The sequence below is a fragment of the Prunus mume genome, linkage group LG6 (genome assembly GCF_029339155.1).
Source record: "Prunus mume cultivar Tortuosa linkage group LG6, ASM2933915v1, whole genome shotgun sequence".
Classification (NCBI taxonomy): Eukaryota; Viridiplantae; Streptophyta; class Magnoliopsida; order Rosales; family Rosaceae; genus Prunus; species Prunus mume.
Genome location: NC_142703.1, coordinates 20,408,252 through 20,425,895, shown reverse-complemented (window position 1 = coordinate 20,425,895; position 17,644 = coordinate 20,408,252). Strand labels below are relative to the sequence as shown.

Sequence of the window (17,644 nt, the reverse complement as noted above, 5' to 3'; positions counted from 1 at the left end):
CTCACAAAGGGTTTCACACAACAACAACTAAGGCAACTCTCGAATACAAACTCTCAATGTTTACAAAGATGATTCTTCTAATATTGTTTAGAGAGAATCTTTAAAAAACTGAAAGTGTAAATTATATTCTGCCTACAACTGAGGCCGAAGCCAACTTATAAAGAGGGAAGCAACTATGGTTACCTAGAAAGTAACTAGGGTAACCGAAAGTAACTCGGATGGTGAAGGCAATAATGAGAGCATGGGGACAACCCGATTCAGCTTTCAATTTTGTCTTCAGACGACTTTTGCTTTTACTCTTCTTTCGGCAACTTTCACTTGTGGTGAAATGTCGGGGCAACTTTTGCTTTAACTTTGGGTAAACTGTCGGGGAATCATGACTGGAGCATCACAGAAAGCAGGCGGCTGCTTTTCATAATACTTGTAATTCCACCAAGGCAACTATTATGTCAAGAATCGGATGCTTAGTCGACCCTAAGTCATAGGCATCATAGGGCTGATCGCTGTCTTCATACAAGCTGTCTTCATACCAAGACTTCTTCTTGTGCTTGGGCTTATCTGGTTCTGGTTCTTGCATGGGCTGGCAACTAGACGACGAGGAGAACCATTGTCCTCATGGTCCAGTTGATGAAATTCTTCCAGTTGCAGTTCTTGAGTTAATCCGCCACTTCACCAGAAAAGCCAAGTTCACCAGAGTTGATTTATTTTTCCCCAAACAGATGTTGTTTCTTGCCCAGTATAAGGTTCTGGATTCTCAAATGGTCTTACAGGGTCACCATTGATACAGAGTACTTGCCCGCCAATTTTCATCAATTGGTGGGACAAATTTGAAGTTGACAGAATTGCAGATATGTCTACAATGATCGCCATTGATCCAGTTCCACGCCTGTATTCCGTCTCCCCCATGGATCCGCCACATCTGCCTATTCAGTTGAAGGAAAGTCCAAATATGAGATCAGAGAAATTGCCCTTCAATTGCTGAATTTATATTAGTGCCTGTAACCTTATAGTAAATTCTATATACTAAGCCTAAAGGTTGGGTGCCTGGGAGGACATCATAACCTTCGGTCTTAATATTCAGAGTAAGGGCTTTTAAGATGTGTGGATCACTAAGGCTTACAGTGAAATCTGGGTAACAATCGAAGTGAACCGGTCCATTACACAGACTCGACTCAATAACTCCTAAGGTACTATCACTAAACTTACTGAATCTGGCATCACGCAAATAGAGAAGGATAGAGGCTTGTAATCCTAATCTAGTTAGCGGTTTGACAGCTACTTGAACTAGACCTATATGCAAGAAATTATTACCATCAGACTTATGTTTTCTTACGGACTCAAGATTAAGCAACTGACAAGTTTCATGTTCTTTACTTAAGGCGTATACTTGTTCAACTGTTTTGACGTGTGTGGTGATATTAAAGCTGGAAGACAACCAATGTTTCTTATAAATTTTTTGACTTGGGACTTTAGGGATATTCCAATCTCTAAAATCTAACTATTCTTTGCTAATAGACTTAATAAGCAAAGTCGAAAATCCTGAGCTAAAATCTGAGTATTTGAAAAAACTAAGAAAAGTCATCAGTCAGGAGAGCCCAAGTCAGTCTATCCCCCAGCCGATTAGTTTGAATACAACCTTAGAAAAGTTTAATAAAAAGAAAGAAGTAACCTTACAAGACCTGCAGTTAGAAGTAAAAATGGTAAAAAAGGAAATAGTTGAACTAAAACAAGTCAGTCATAAGTTGCAAACTGAGAATTATACGATTAAGCAAGACTTAGTTCGCCTCCTCGGAAAGGAGTCTTCGAGTCTAAAAGTCAGTCAGAAAGTCCTCACCATTCGATGATGAACCTTCTGACAGTAAGCAAGTCGTAAACCTAATTCGCCAAGTCAACTTTAGAAAGTGGTATTCTAAAGTCACCATATTTGTCCAGAATTTTGAATTCACCACAGTTGCTTTGTTTGATTCAGGAGCCAACCTTAATTGTATTCAAGAAGGTCTAATCCCCACTAAGTTTTATTAGAAGTCTAGGGAATCCTAAGTACTGCTTCAGAAAATCCCTTCAGTTGAATTACGAAATACCAAAAGCCCATGTATGCCAAAACAAAGTCTGCTTTAAAACCTCATTTGTCTTAGTCAAGAACATCACTGACGAAGTCATTTTAGGTTTACCCTTGATCTCCTTATTGTATCCTTTTCAGGTAGATTATGATGGCATCATATCCACCTACTTAGGAGAAAAGGTTAAGTTTGAGTTCCTTTCTAAGCCTGAGTTGCATAACCTGAAGCCTTGCGAAACAATCCGTTTCTAAGTCTATCCAGGTTATTAGAAAAACCAACCAGTTGAACTTCCTAAAAGAAGAAATTAAGTTTAAAAGAGTTGAACAACAATTAACTGATAAGTCTTTACAGTTGCAAATTCAGCATTTCGAAAATAAGTTCAAAAATGAAATTTGTTCTGATTTGCCTAACGCTTTCTGGTATAGGAAACAACATGTTGTCAGTCTCCCCTATATCAAAACCTTTAGTGAGAAAAATATTCCCACTAAAGCTAGGCCGATCCAAATGAGTCAAGAGATTATGGAATTCTGTAAAAAAGAAATCCATGAGTTGCTTCATAAGAAAATAATTCGTAAGAGTAAGTCCCCTTGGTCGTGTCCCGCTTTTTATGTCCAGAAAAACGCTGAACTAGAAAGAGGAGTTCCAAGATTAGTTATCAACTACAAGCCCCTTAATTCGGTCTTAGAATGGATTAGGTACCCCATACCTAATAAACGAGACCTAATTAATCGATTAGAAAAAGCAGTTGTCTATTCTAAGTTTGATATGAAAAGTGGTTTCTGGCAAATCCAAATAGATGAGTCAGATAGATATAAGACTGCATTTGTCACCCCTTTCGGTCATTATGAATGGAATGTTTTGTCGTTTGGTTTGAAAAATGCTCCTAGTGAATTCCAGAACATCATGAATGAAATTTTCAATCCTTATAGTCATTTTTCTATTGTCTATATTGATGATGTTCTTATCTTTTCTGAGTCTGTAAAACAGCATTGGAAACACTTGTATAAGTTCCTCCAGATTGTCAAACAAAATGGTTTAGTTCTCTGCCAGGAAAATCAAATTGTTTCAAACCAATGTTCGATTTCTTGGTTTCAATATTTGTCAGTCGCAAATCTCCCCAATTGACCGAGTTATCTAATTTGCTGATAAGTTCCCTGATCAGATTCTTGATAAGAGTCAACTCCAGAGGTTTCTAGGATCTCTCAACTATGTTTCTGACTTCTACCAAAATCTGAGAAAACAATGTAAGCCTCTGTTTGATAGGTTGCAGAGTAATCCTCCTCTATGGTCAAACATTCATACAGAAGTTGTCAAACAGATAAAAGCCCATGTCAAGACACTTCCCTGTCTTGGTACACCCTCAGTTGATTTCTTCAAAATAGTTGAAACCGATGCCTCTGACATAGGTTATGGTGGCATTCTTAAGTAAAGAGCCTGTCCAAATTCCCAGCAGATTGTTTCGTTTCCATTCAGTGTTTGGACTCAGTCGCAGTATAATTATAGTACTATTAAGAAAGAAATATTAGCTATCGTATTATGCATTAGTAAATTTCAAGATGATTTACTAAATCAAAAGTTTTTAATCCGAGTTGATTGTAAGTCTGCAAAACATGTTTTAGAAAAAGATGTCCAGAACATTGCATCTAAACAGATTTTTGCACGATGGCAAAGTATTTTGAGCATATTTGATTTTGATTTTGATATTGAGTATTTGAGAGGGAGTGAGAATTCCATTCCTGATTTTCTTACTAGAGAGTTCTTGCAGGATGCACAATGGCACCCAAGAAAGACAAGCGAAAGAGTCAGCCAAAAAGCCAACCGAGTCAGTTGCCCAACCAAAGTCGTCCCAGATCGCTCAGAATCCTCCCACCATCCATGAGTCAAGATAAGTCTGAGTCTCCCCAGCAAATAGTTCCTTTCCCTGGTTGCACCCCAATCCAAGTTGCCTCACCAATTTCAGTTGCCAACAAGTTCTCTGCTTTAGGATCAATAGTTGGTCAAGTTCGTCCTAGTTACCAGTCGACATTAGTTTCCAATTATGACCCATTTGCAGGTCCTTCAGTTGCTTTCAAGAAGTCGTCCCTCTATTTGCCTAAGAGTAATTCTCATTTATTTATAATTGAGCCAAATTATGATATCAATTCTGATCCAGTTGCCATTGCTAAACATTATTTTTCTCCTAGTTTCCATTATATGCCTCCCAGTCCGTATAAGTCCCTCAAGTATTATAGAGATATACTGCTTGAGACCCAATCAGTTGAAATCAAGCCGATAAGGGATCGAGATCATCCTGAGATCATCCTTTATCATTCCCTTAATATACACAAAGTTATAAGCCAAGAGTCTTTTAGTAGCCATCTCTATCAGTTGAAAACCCTCCAGTCGTCAAAATTACAATATAATTATTCTGATTATATTGAAGCCTGATATTCTATCTTCCTCCACCAGTCCGAGGATTTTAGCCATTCCTGGTTTATTAATTTTGACAATAAGTTTAAAAGCCCTTTTCCCTACTGGTTTCTTCATTGATGGGAAAAGCATGGCACACAAGAAAGGGGCTAGTATATATATATTCCAGATTTCTGACCCGTTTAATAAACGAACCGTATTTGTGTTGGAGTTCTTGTTTAACACCCTCCACACGACACGACCCGTCGTCACCCTTTGAACATTGCGAGTCACGTGCAAACGCACACACCGAATTCCCCAATGCGCAGTGCGCACCCTATCCTGCCTCAGCGCAGCTTTAGCCCCAAAACCCCCCTGTTTCTGCAACTCGACACCAAAGTCTCCGGCTTCCTTGGGAGCCAATTGAGAGAAAATCATAAATACATCTTCAGATTCTAGAGAGAGAAAAATCGTACTAGGCTGAATCTATCTATCTTTATGTATATATAGAGAGAGTGCGAGAGCGAAAATATTTGTAGTGAGAGAAAGTATTATGGGAAGCACCTTTCTCTCTCTACCAGCGAAGCGTTCCCTATCGACAATGTCTTCCGACCCCAACTTCGAAAACGGCTCCTCCAAGCGATCCAGGCCCCCTCCGCCTCCCCTCAGCGTACCTCCCGGCCACGTGGCCTTCCGTATGCTCTGCCACGCGTCGCGCATCGGTGGCGTCATCGGAAAGTCAGGTAGCGTGATCAAGCAGCTACAGCAGGCCACCGGGGCCAAGATCCGAATCGAAGAAGCCCAAGTCGAGTCGCCGGACCGGGTAGTGGTGGTCGTCGCTCCGAGCGCAATCCGTTCCAAGATTTGGCTGAGAACTCCAGGCCTCGAAAATGTTAATGTTGGTGGTGGTGGTGGGGAAGAGGAGATTGAGGTTTCGAAGGCGCAGGAGGCGCTTCTGAGAGTGTTCGAGAGGATTCTTGAGGTGGCGGCGGAGACCGGGGCGATTCCGGCGGATGTTGGGGTGGTTTCGTGCCGGTTTCTGGCGGAGGCAGCGCAGGTCGGGTCGGTGATAGGGAAGGGCGGTAAGGTGGTGGAGAAGATTAGGAAAGAGACTGGTTGTAAAATTAGGGTTTTGAATGAGAAATTGCCGGCTTGTGCATTTTCTACGGACGAGATGGTCGAGGTGAGGTTGTGTCTTTGCTTTTCCGAGATTTCAATTACGTTTTGGATGTAAATTAGATAAGTTGTGTGTGTGTGTGTGTTGAGTTGGTTTGAGTTTGGGTTTTACTTCAAAGGGCTGCATTTGCATTCACTTGTTGGTATTTGTGTATGATGTAGTGAATTTGCACCATTTAGCTTATTAAAATCCCAAATTGATGGGCTATGTTTAGACTTTTAAACTAATTTAGTAAATTCTATTTAGAGTTATGTGGAAACTTAAACTTGTTGTGTATAATTAGTAGTTTAGCATGATTGTAGATTAAATGTGCTTGATTTCTTTGCTAATAGGACCAAAACTTTTGAGTAGCATGGTATGGGTGCTAGGCTGTAGCTATGCTGAGTTGCTTAAGTTGTTTGGGATTTTCAGGTTATTCAGAGTTTTCAGTAAAAAAAAATGAGAATTTTGATTATTTTCTAACTTAAGTTGTTTGGGACTTTTAGGTTATTCTCAAGTTAAATTAGATTAGATTATATAAGGAACAGTAGTTTATGTCACTGGTGATGATTCAAGAGCTAGCGAGGAACTGTATTCAGGCAGACTGGCAGCTTGCTTCCGAAGAATACATGAAGTAGAATTCTTTGTGCTTTTGAAAAGAAACCATCACTGTTATTGAATACCAGCTCAGCTGAATGTTCACATCTTATTGAGATATATATATGTATATATATATATATATACATATATATTTTATAATTTATTAAACATTATTTGAGATAAGGGAAAGACCATTTGGTGGAATACTTGTTTTCATCCAAAGTGATAGCAAGACCTTGGTTTAGGTAATGTAATTTCTGGAAATAAAAATTTTGGTCAGAAATTCATTTGGAGATCTTCATGAGGGCAAACATTCATTTTCACAATTTGGCACATAAATATAAAATCAGTTTGGATTAAGTGGTGCCACTGGCATTTCAGGATCGTGGATATTTAGAATTATAATCTGTATTTGGGAACCTATGAGATAATAGTCACCTTTGTTCTCTGATTTTATCATATAGAATGCAGGTAACAAGCGCAGGATTAGTTATGAGGAAGTGGATCTTTAGAATAAATTTGTGATTAATTTTAATCTGTATTTGGGAACCTATGAGATAATAGTCACCTTTGTTCTCTGATTTTATCATATAGAATGCAGGTAACAAGCGCAGGATTAGTTATGAGGAAGTGGATCTTTAGAATACATTTGTGATTAATTTTAGAAGATCCTAAGGTTGTACCATGTCTTCATATAATTAGGATTTTGGTGACTGCTTATCAAAAAATGAATTATAAAGTAGGGCTTTAAAAGCCCTAGTGAACTCTGAACTTGAAATGGCTAACAATATTTGTGAGATATTGATACTAAGTTGGCAGTTTTCGGCAATTACTTTGATCTCCTGCCAAGCACTCTGCTAAGTTGGGCTAGTTGGGTTGCCATTTGCATACTTTATTTTCACCGCCTCGCAAGCCTGTTGATTAATATCAATTTTTGAATATTGTAGAAGTCACTGGATCGAATTAGGTACCAAATAGGAGGAAAGAACTTGGTAGCTGATACAAGGTCATCCTTTTCCCTTTCAGGAGGTTCTTAAAAATTTATTCTTTTGTAGCTTCAACTTCTGACTTCACTTGCCTTTCAGGTTTGTTGTAACAGAAAATAGAACATGAAGTATTCCTTGTATTGTGTTTATATTAAGGCCTATTGATTCACTGTTTGCCTCCATTTATTGTATGTCAGTAATAAAAAAAGAATATTTATTTATTTCTCCCCTTGAATATGATTCAATCGTGTGGCAGATAGAAGGGGATATTTTTTCTGTAAAGAAAGCACTTATTGCTGTATCCGGCCGTCTTCAAGATTGTACACTAGTTGACAAGACACGGATGACTGGAAGCAGGCCTCTGGAGGCAGTTCCTTATGAGACTTTACCTGATCTCCATTTAGATCATCTTTCACAGAGGAACTCAATGCTTAACTCTTTGCCAAGCAGCTCCATGAGTTATGCTTCAGGAGTTCGTCCATCATCAATCGAGGCTGAAAGGATCCCCACACTTGAAACAAAAATGGTACAGCAGGAAGTTACTTTCAAGATTCTTTGTGCCAATGATAGGGTTGGGGGTGTAATTGGAAAGGGGGGTGCCATTGTCAGGGCCCTTCAGAATGAGACAGGTGCTGCAATAAGTATTGGACCATCTGTGGCTGAGTGTGATGAACGATTAATTACTGTTGCTGCATCGGAGGTTTGTCATTCCTTTTTTTCTTCCCCTTTTTTCTATATCCGTCAATACAGGCATATTTGTTAGTAATAAGTTTTTTAATGTTGGCTTCATCTTCCATAGAGTCCTGAATCACGGTACTCGGCAGCACAAAAGGGTATTGTTCTTGTTTTCTCAAGGTCTGTAGAAGCAGGCATTGAAAAAGGGCGAGACTCAAGCTCAAATAAAGGGTCATCTCTTACTGCACGGCTTGTAGTCCCATCAAACCAAGTTGGTTGTTTGCTGGGAAAAGGGGGTGTAATAGTTTCAGAGATTCGGAAGGTAACTGGTACTGGTATACGAATAATAGGCGGTGACCAGGTCCCAAAGTGCGCCTTAGAGAATGATGAAGTTGTACAGGTGTGGGTTTTATCACATTCTTTAAGGAAAACATTGTAATTATATTTCATTTAGTCCCACGTGCAAAAAATCCGGTACATTCCGTTTTGTTTCCCATTCCAGTCTTTCGCGACGCTTCAGGTTTACTTCTTTTGTTAGGTCTCAACTTCTTCGCAATGATCTTCCCAGTAGTTCATATAGGAGCTATAGCCGTTTCATTCCTATTCGTTGTTATGATTTTCCATATTCCGTTTCATTCCTATTTCATTTAGTCCCATTTAGTGAAATTGGGAATATTTCGCGACCTAAAGTTGATATGAACTTGCAAACTTCTCTTATATTTAGTTATAATTTGTTCCACAGATTTCAGGAGATTTTTCAAGTGTGCAAGATGCTTTGTACAATATTACTGGTAGATTACGAGATAACCTTTTCTCCAGCACAGTAAATAATTCTGGAAGAAGGAGCAGTTCATCCATGCTAACCGATACCAGTCCTTATGGAAGACTAAGGGATCCTACTCCTATTGGATTTCAGCCATCATCATCAGTTGGTGTTAATCATGGTCTCAGTCGACATACAACTCTAACTCAAAGTATGGATCATCTTGGACTTTCTCATAGTTTAGATCATCCTTCCTCCTCACCAAGGCCATGGGCGTCACAGGTAAGGCTCTCTCTCTCTCTCTCTCTCTCTCTCTCTCTCTTTTGTTGTTGTTGTTGTTGATATATTGATGGGATTTCAGATGGTAGCTTCAAGGGGCATCACTGATACTGGCAGGGGTTTGACTTCGCTAAAAAGTGGCACAGAACTTGGCAGGTTAGAAAATTATGAGATCTGGCTAAGCTGCTAAGCTGTAATTGGGTCTGAAAATAAAATGGATGCCATGTTAAAGCATGAGTAGATAGCAACTGATGATTGTCATGCAGAGCCTCTGTTTCATAATTAATTGAAATACCCTTGACTGTCATGTAAAAGGTAACCATAGACTAGGTAACTGTCATATTATTCTTTCTCAGACCTCACTTTGTCACTTAACTAAAATACCCACTTTATTTGGTTTTAAATTGAAACTGAAAAGGTATGGAATCATGTATTCAAAGTTTCTAGTAGGATGCATTTGTCATTTTTTATTTATTTTTAACTCCATCCTTTGGCATTGGCAGTGGAAACAAATCTGCTATTGTGACAAATACAACTGTAGAGATCATAGTTCCTGAAAATGTTATTGGCTCTGTGTACGGGGAGAATGGTTCCAATTTGGCTCGTCTAAGACAGGTATATTTCATAATTTTTCCAAAGTATTGCTTCTTTGATATTATTTTAATCAAACTGTGGTCTTTGTGCATGGTGCCTTAGCTAGCGTCCCCTTGAGAAATTTCTTGCTTGTTGGATTTCAAACCTGAACATTACCGCTTTGGCTATATTAACTTTGAGGGCTGCCCATGTGTACTAAAATTTATGATCAGTATATTATTCCCAAGAAAGAATTGTAGAAAATTGCAGAGGAGCGAATTGAAGTGGCTGGGAAGAACACAGTTACTTCTCTAGAGAAGAATTGTTTTTGTTCTCTGTCACTGTCTATGTTTTTGTCTCCGTCTCCCTTTTTTTCTCTCTTTTCTTTTTTTTTTTGGGGGAAAGTTGTGTTGTTATTAAGTTATCTCTCAAGGGACTGTTAAAGAGCGGGGTTGCTGTGCGCCTTTGAGCGGAGTTTCTTTGTAGTGAACCCTGTGAACTTTGAGGATATCACAGTTACTATGTAGTCTGGTTAGCAGTTTCTTTGTAGTGAACCCTGTTTCAAACTTATGTAGTCTGGTTGTCTGTATATCAATTTAAACTTATCCTCTTTCCCTCTTTTTCCTCCTTAAATCAGATTTCTGGTGCCAAGGTCATAGTGCATGAGCCTCGTCCTGGAACAACCGACAGGATTATTGTCATATCTGGGACACCTGATGAAACCCAGGCAGCACAGAGCCTCTTACATGCATTCATTCTTACGGGACCATCATGACCAATAGTTGGTCTCAAGACACGTTTGCAAGAGATGACTCCCAGGCCGTCACTTGGTCATCGGCTTTTGCTTTTGTCAAATATTGTACACTAAAGTAGGAAGATTCAGGGTTCCTATATTGCCAATCACGAGCTAAGGAAAGGTAAATTTTGTTCTATTGGCTTACCAATATGTTTCATAGTGTGTTAGAGTCATTGTTCCCTGCTTTATCATGTATTCTTCAAGTGGAAAACGTTTGACAACAGAGCCTTGCTACCATTGTCACATCCTTGTCTAAAATCTCAGGGTACAGTTTTTTGGCCGACTTTATTTCCAGATAAAGAATTGCTTTTGTTAACTTAAGATTTTTCAATGAATTTACTCTTGTATCCTTTACTTTTTCTTCCCATTTCACTTATTTTTTCTTCTTTTCAATCTGGTCTTTCTAGCTTGATTCAGTTCAGATTAGAAAAACTGAAGGGTGGCCAAAGGCCCAAAGGATCAAGCAACAATAAACGTAATCAACAAAACTGAACCAAATGGGAGGCAGAGAATGTAAGAGGCAGAAAGTGAAAGTGATTGCCAAGAGAACACTAGAATTTTGGCCTAGCATAAATTTTGATAAAAAATATATATATAGAAATTGAAATTAACGTAATCAACATGCATATCTTCAAAGTTGGGTTTTTTTATTTTTTTTGGGTCAAAATATTACTTTATTCCAAAGCAAAACGAGGGGAGGAAACACCCCTGAATACAAGAACTGAGCCAATATAGAAATCAAAAGCCTGGAGGACCAGGAAGACCATCCGCCACTAAAATTCTCGCCAGAGACGGTGGCTCAGATTGAAGCTAAGATGGTAAGAGTATATTGGGATAATCTGTTGTGACGTGGCCCACTAACGACTCCCGATCACTTTAATTAAATGTTAACACATATTAATAATTATTTTAAGTTTCAGTTTAAACATGGTTCCCAATGATTTAGGGAGAATGGAACTCGGTCCTTTAATCATTACGTTCAATTCAAATCTGTTACAGAGAATTGTTTAATAAAAATAATAATTTAACCAAACCACACCAAAGTAAATCATTTGATTCGTTCAGTAATTATTAATCGGTACAGGGATTTTTCGGATCAAATATCCAACCCTAGTCATGTGTGTTTCAATTTCCTTCATCCCCTGACAGGATCCGCCCAGAATTCCTTAGAATCCGGGACGAATCCCGTCTTATTTCCGACATCTTACCGATGCAAGGCCCACTTACTAAGAACCGAGACTTTCGGCCAAAATTTCGGCAAAATCTCTCTTGTAAATTAGACATTTCCAAATTTCTCAACCTATTAAAAACACATTTAAAATCACCAACCGACAGCATGCACAAGATAAATTCATGCAATTCACATAGATGGCCTCCAACCTCACAATCATCCCCTAGTACGGGCGATAACAGAAAAATTTTAAAGATTCATACCAGGATCAAACATCCATCCAAACAGGTTTTAGACTCAACAAGACCACAAACACCTTATAACCATAACAAATCGGTAATACTGAAATATAACCAATCATTTAATCTTACCTTAACTGGGCTTCAGGCTCCCCGACATAATTCAAACCAAGTTAATAAAACTAATAAATAGGATACGATCCTAGTGACCAAAGTAAAGTACAAAATCCAAAACACCGTATCTCAAAGTAACATAATCCTTTATAAATAATATTAATGGCACTAATGATGATAGTAACGATAATAGTAATAATAACAATAATATTAAAAATAACAAAATATAAACAGGAAGTCTCGTGTCACAGGAAACAGGCCGAGACCAAACCGATAGACTGTTTTTATAACCTCATATATATATATATATATATATATTATAAAAATAATATCAACTTCCTTAATCCAATTTTCCCAAATCTTTATTCCTAGTATAGAAAATAAGCTCACAAGCCTATACTCTATAAAGGCCCAAAATAATTCAAATAGCAATCAAAATTGTTTACACTTATCTTCTATAAAATACTAAAACAATAGACTTTCGTATATAACCCGATATTACCCAAATCATATACTTTAATAATAATCATAATAATATTAATTAAAGATAAATAATAACCTTAAGAGATCCCATATCCTCGTTCGCCATATTAAAACCATTTTCCATCCAAAACTTATTATTCAAGAAATTCCAAATTAGAAGAACGAAGTACACTTAAAAACAAACATCCATTTATTTACTAAAAATCATAGCCGAGCCCAAGGCTTACTTTCACAACCCACCAACAAAATCCCAAGCTCGCCCATTCCATAACTTCAATTGTCAATATAATACTCAAGAATTTCATAAGATACTATAAAACAAACTCCTAATCCCAACATAATTAGAACTCAAATAACAGTCAAGACTTGTTTACATGGTCGTTCTAATACTTCTCAAAGGGTGAAACTACCTCGGAAGACTCACGGTGAACCGAGGAGTCAAACTACACAATCTTGGTTAACCGAGCCCGCGGGGCCCACGACCTCCGATTTCCGATCCGAAAGTTCCTACAGGTTCAACAAGGTTTAAAATACACGTCCTGCAAGTTTGGTCCGCATCGAAAGGTCGGATCACTCGCGATCGGACTGTTGTCATTTAACGCAAACTTTAAGTTACTGAATCGGAACATCCGAGGCTCCGATTCATGATCCGCAAAATCCTACAAGATCCTAGAAATGTTTAGATCAACATATATTGAAATGAAGTCGATCCAACGGTCTGAACCTATCGAACCTGGATAACCAGTAATATGTGATATCTGATCAACGATCAAACGATAACCAAATTCATATCCGAGCATACCGTCGTGCTCGGGACGACATGAGGATTATTTTAGGACCCTATGACCGGCCAAAAAGTGTCCCACGCGCTGCCACACGCGCCGGCAACGCTTGGGTGTCTGAAGCGATTCTGGTGATCGGAAAATCTCCAAACCGCCGGTCAAGACTTTTACCTACATGATCAACACATAGATTGGAGCAACTTTTGTTCTTAAACTTACCCCAAAAAGTCACCGGAAGTGGCCAGAATCGGAGGCCAAAACCGGCCAAAACTTCCATCGCTTATTTAACCACCAAAACGCAAAATTTTCTCCTAAATACCACAATCAGCAGCTAGAACACATTGAGAGGATGAAGAAACATACCTACTTCGCAAAATTTGGTCACCAGAAACGTCCGAACGAACTCCATGAAGTTATGGGTAAAACCGGCCGGATTTTCGTGAATTCCGGCTATATACGGCGGCGGATGGGGCGGCGAAGGGTCGGGATGAGAAGGCGACGTCGCGTCTGTTCTTTTGGTACCAACCTTATCGAGTTTGATGGCCGGAGGTGGCGGCGATGGTGACAAAACTAAACGGATGAATAGTGTCGGGGAGGGGGCTATTTTGTGCGAATGGAGAGGGAGAGTCGGGAGGAGAGAGAGAGAGAGAAAGGAGGGAAAAATCAGATTTTTAATAACCCACTTCAATATATTTACGATTATGCCATTGAGCTTCCGTAGCTCGTAACTTCTTCGTTTCAACTCCAATTTGAGCCCACTATATGTCCACAGACTCATCTCGGCATGGTCTATGCAATAGTACCATTCATTTCCCCAAAATCCTTCCGGGTTAAAAAGTGACCAAAATGCCCCTACCCTTAAGGGCAAAATTGTAAATTCATACTTTAATTAATTAATTTAAATGGAGGATTTAATTAGGATCGGGGTGTTACACTAGTCATGTGTGCTTCAATTTCCTTCATCCGAGCACAAATGAGTGAGCACATGAGATTTGGATTATGGATGTGCGTGGCTCTAAAACATTTTGTATGAGCAGTTAATTGGTACAATCAAGTTGGTTACATAAGCTAGACAAACAAGTTCCTACTTCTCTAGAAAAGGTAAGATAATTCAAGAGATGTCCAAAGTCTCTTGTCTGGTTGCATTACCAATCACACACTATGAAATTGAAAAAAAGTCATGCGGAAATCTTGTTGCATTCAAATCTCTTAAAAAGTCAGAGATGGAAAGTAATTACAAACAATTACCTGCTGGTGCCCTTTCACTCTGGTTTCAGTTTATCTCAACTTATTGAAACCAACACTTTGATAGTAAATAAAGGTAAACGAGAGCAACTGCCAAGCATGGGTCTCAAAAGGGTTTTACAGTCTCTTTCACACACAATACAACATGATATATAAGAGGACACGCAATCAAAAAAGTGCAGAAATCTTCTAACTCGTCCCAACTGCATCGGTTGCCTTGGGTGCTGCTGCTGCTGGGGTTGGTTTAAGTATGATTTCCACATTGTCATGGACTCCTTGCAGCAGTAGCTCGCCTTCATATGTGAGAAATTTCCGCTTCTTTGCCGCTCTTAGCGTCCCAACCAATGCTTCAAATATGTTTGCGCATCTATCATCATTAAATAGCACCCCGAATGTGACCTACAGAAAATAAACCAAGTTTCATAAGCAGTAGGAAAGCTAATATGAGATATAGAAATATTGAAGCGTAAGGTATTGCAAGAGGAAAAGGTTTGTTCAAAATAATTAAAAATCGAGGACAGAGGCATGGAGAAAACCAAACCCAAATAATGTCACAGCTGAAATCTCTCAGACTAACCTTAAGAATACTACCAAATAATACATTCTATGTTATCAAAAACAGAAAACCATATTCTCCAACTTCCTTGATATATGTTTCACATTGAGTGTTGGTGTCGCGTGCGTGTGTGTGTGTGTGCAAGTGTGTGTATGTTTGCGCACACACAACCACGTACATGCCTGATTGAACTTTTGCAGCCACACTATGCCATCAAGTCTTTTATACTTTATGAGGCTATTGAACAAAAACATCACCACTTGGCAGGGCAAAGTGAAGCTTTTGGGTCCTTGACTGAAATAATAACTACAAGTTTCTCAAGTAAATGTTGGAGGAACCAAATTAGAATTCTAATGCACAGCTTCTTCCACTGGTCCCTTATCTAAGTTTCCTAGATGTAAGCCACATCAGCAGACCAGATAAGCCTGAAGATATATTAACTTCTGAATGAGCTGCATCGTAACGCAAGGATTTAACAACATATCAAACTCCTTTGGTAGTGCAGAGGTAACTTTAAGTATGATAAACATGCATACACTATAATTGCTTGCTTTAATCCAGACCAGGTCCGTTGTTTTTTCTCTCTGTCCCTCTCATGTGGTAAATGGGAAGAAATTTGTACAACACAGGATGCAGAAACAAAGAGAACAATCTAATACAGTTCGTTTGATGTTCTACTAATCACAAAATCTATATGCTTATCTGTCACAGTTTTTCAACTTATAATAGAATTATCATATTGTTAACCTCTTTGTATTGAACCCTCGTCTTCAAAGTAACCAGGGTTACACATACCAACATTCTTGTCCCAGAGAAAATAATCACTTCAGCGAGAATGACTTTGTTTCTAGTATTTTACCTCACAAAGGAAGCCCAAGAACAATTAAAATAAAAATTGTAAAACCACTCCTACATGGAAATGGTCCTGAACTGAAAGCAATTGGAAAGGGACAAAAAAAAACTGCCATCTTCAACCGACAAGGATCAAGTATATCTACAAACTCCAACACAAGAACCAAACATCTTGAGATGAATCTCAAAGAAAGTCTTAATGCACAATGTGTATTAACAAGGCAATCAGATCAAAAACCCAAAAACTCAATCAATCAGGTCAAGCAAAACTGAATGAGCAAAAGTATTGATTTGATCGATGAACTTTGTTGTTATGATCAGTTACTTAGCCTAGATTCACCACGAAATCAGAAACTTGAAAAGAAAAAAACTGAACAGACTCCAATAACACAAATGGGCAGATCTTCCTCTATAAAAAAAATCCAAAAGTCAACTAAAAGATTACAGATCCCCAATTGACATGGTCCAACCAATTTTAGATCCAGATAAAAATCACAGTAATTACCAAAGCCTTTATACTTGTATTTCTCAATTTGGGTCGAATTCTAAAGCATCATTACATATCAACACTGAGAAAAAGAAAGGAAATTGTCTAACATTATCGCCAAAATAAACAAAACAGAGTCGGCAAGAGTGTTTTTCTGTGAGGTTACCTTGTAAGAACCATCGTCTTGGACCTTGCCAAGCCTTTGGATTTCTTCTTTCAGACGCTCGACCTCTTCTTCTACATTCATGGCTACACTTCTCCAATGTCTTCCCCGAGAAGTAGAGCCTTCTATGTGTTATGATGGGTTTCGAAAAAAGGAAACTTTAGCTAAAAAGAGAATGTGAAGCGAAGTCAGAAGATAGGATGACAAAGGACCCGCCAAAGCAAAATTATGGGGTGTCATTTTTTATTTACGAGAAAAAGGAAAATTACAAAGCGAAACCACGTACGCACGCATGTCCAAAAATATCAAAATAAAAAGGAGAAGAACACGCCAGAGGAAGACCATGCCTCCAAAAATTATGCGGTGTCATGTTTTTAGCCTTTGGATGATTTTTATACATATGGAATATTCAAGTAGAGGATTCACATCCAATTGTTTAATCTATTTTTCGGATAAGGTAAAATTCTTAGGTAAATCGAATGTTAAAGATATGGTCCATATATGGCATATGAAGGGAAAATAATGAGTAGGGATTTTCTAAAATTCCATGAAGATATGAGAAAACTAATCATTTAGCTCATGCATATTTAATATACAAACATAATGAAGCGGAAGCAAGGAAATAGCTAAAGATTCATGCTAGTCTCATCTTAAGTCCAAATCTTTATAGGTTCATGAAAGTATGCACCATTGACACTAATATCATATATTAAAGAGAATGTAGAAAGTGAACTTACCATTGGAGCAGATCTTGAATCCAAGAATGGTATTCAAGTATAGGGAATGATTCCTTAGGTGTTGATTTTCCGCTTTGTTCTCAAAATAGGCACAATGAGGTTATGCCTCCCCAAAGAGTCTTCACCAAGGTAGAATGAGAATACGAAAATAAGGAACTAAGAGGAGAAAATGGGTGCTAGCCTTTCCTTCCTCTAGGTGGCCGGCCAAGAGAGAGCAAGATAATATATGCTTGTTTTGTAGTACCTTGGTCATATTATATATGAACCCATACTTATTGATAAGCATATGAACCTTTCATTTCCTTTAGATTTCCTTTTGAAGACGTTCTCACTAGGTGAGGGCGATTCTCCCTTTGACTTTGAATGGGCTCCCACTTTTCCTTTTGAAATATAGCCATTTCTAAAATGCTTCTTCAATATACTATTTGTCTTGGATGTTATTCATCTTTTATGAATAATCTGGCTTCTTGATTGAAGTTCATACTTCATGATTCTATTATAATCAAGAAAACTAGTTTTTAACTTTCACCATTGCTACA

At 38.3% G+C, this 17,644-nt stretch overlaps 2 protein-coding genes and 1 long non-coding RNA gene across 4 annotated transcripts; 1 reads left to right on the top strand and 2 right to left on the bottom strand.

The window, feature by feature from the left end:
• The first annotated feature begins 4,717 nt into the window (after positions 1-4,717).
• HEN4 (RNA-binding KH domain-containing protein) lies at positions 4,718-10,630 on the top strand. 2 transcript variants are annotated; one of them, XM_089054197.1, is made up of 7 exons: positions 4,718-5,631; positions 7,447-7,890; positions 7,990-8,265; positions 8,608-8,910; positions 8,990-9,063; positions 9,411-9,522; positions 9,604-10,099. In XM_089054197.1, the coding sequence occupies exons 1-7, from the start codon at positions 5,002-5,004 to the stop codon at positions 9,616-9,618; spliced, it is 1,854 nt and encodes a 617-aa protein (XP_088910323.1). In that variant the 5' UTR covers positions 4,718-5,001; the 3' UTR covers positions 9,619-10,099. The 2 variants fall into 2 exon arrangements, with proteins under 2 accessions (XP_088910323.1, XP_008237250.1); XM_008239028.3 differs by lacking the exon at positions 9,604-10,099 and adding an exon at positions 10,118-10,630 and having other exon boundaries at positions 4,725-5,631.
• Positions 10,631-11,217: 587 nt separating this feature from the next.
• LOC148916392 (uncharacterized) lies at positions 11,218-13,694 on the bottom strand. The gene is made up of 2 exons (XR_016127813.1): positions 13,429-13,694; positions 11,218-13,236 (listed from the first exon to the last, which is right to left on the bottom strand). It is a non-coding gene; the product is annotated as an uncharacterized LOC148916392 (long non-coding RNA).
• A 552-nt stretch (positions 13,695-14,246) lies between these two features.
• On the bottom strand, positions 14,247-16,568 carry LOC103335990 (costars family protein). The gene is made up of 2 exons (XM_008239027.3): positions 16,372-16,568; positions 14,247-14,709 (listed from the first exon to the last, which is right to left on the bottom strand). The coding sequence occupies exons 1-2, from the start codon at positions 16,450-16,452 to the stop codon at positions 14,500-14,502; spliced, it is 291 nt and encodes a 96-aa protein (XP_008237249.1). The 5' UTR covers positions 16,453-16,568; the 3' UTR covers positions 14,247-14,499.
• Positions 16,569-17,644: the final 1,076 nt, after the last annotated feature.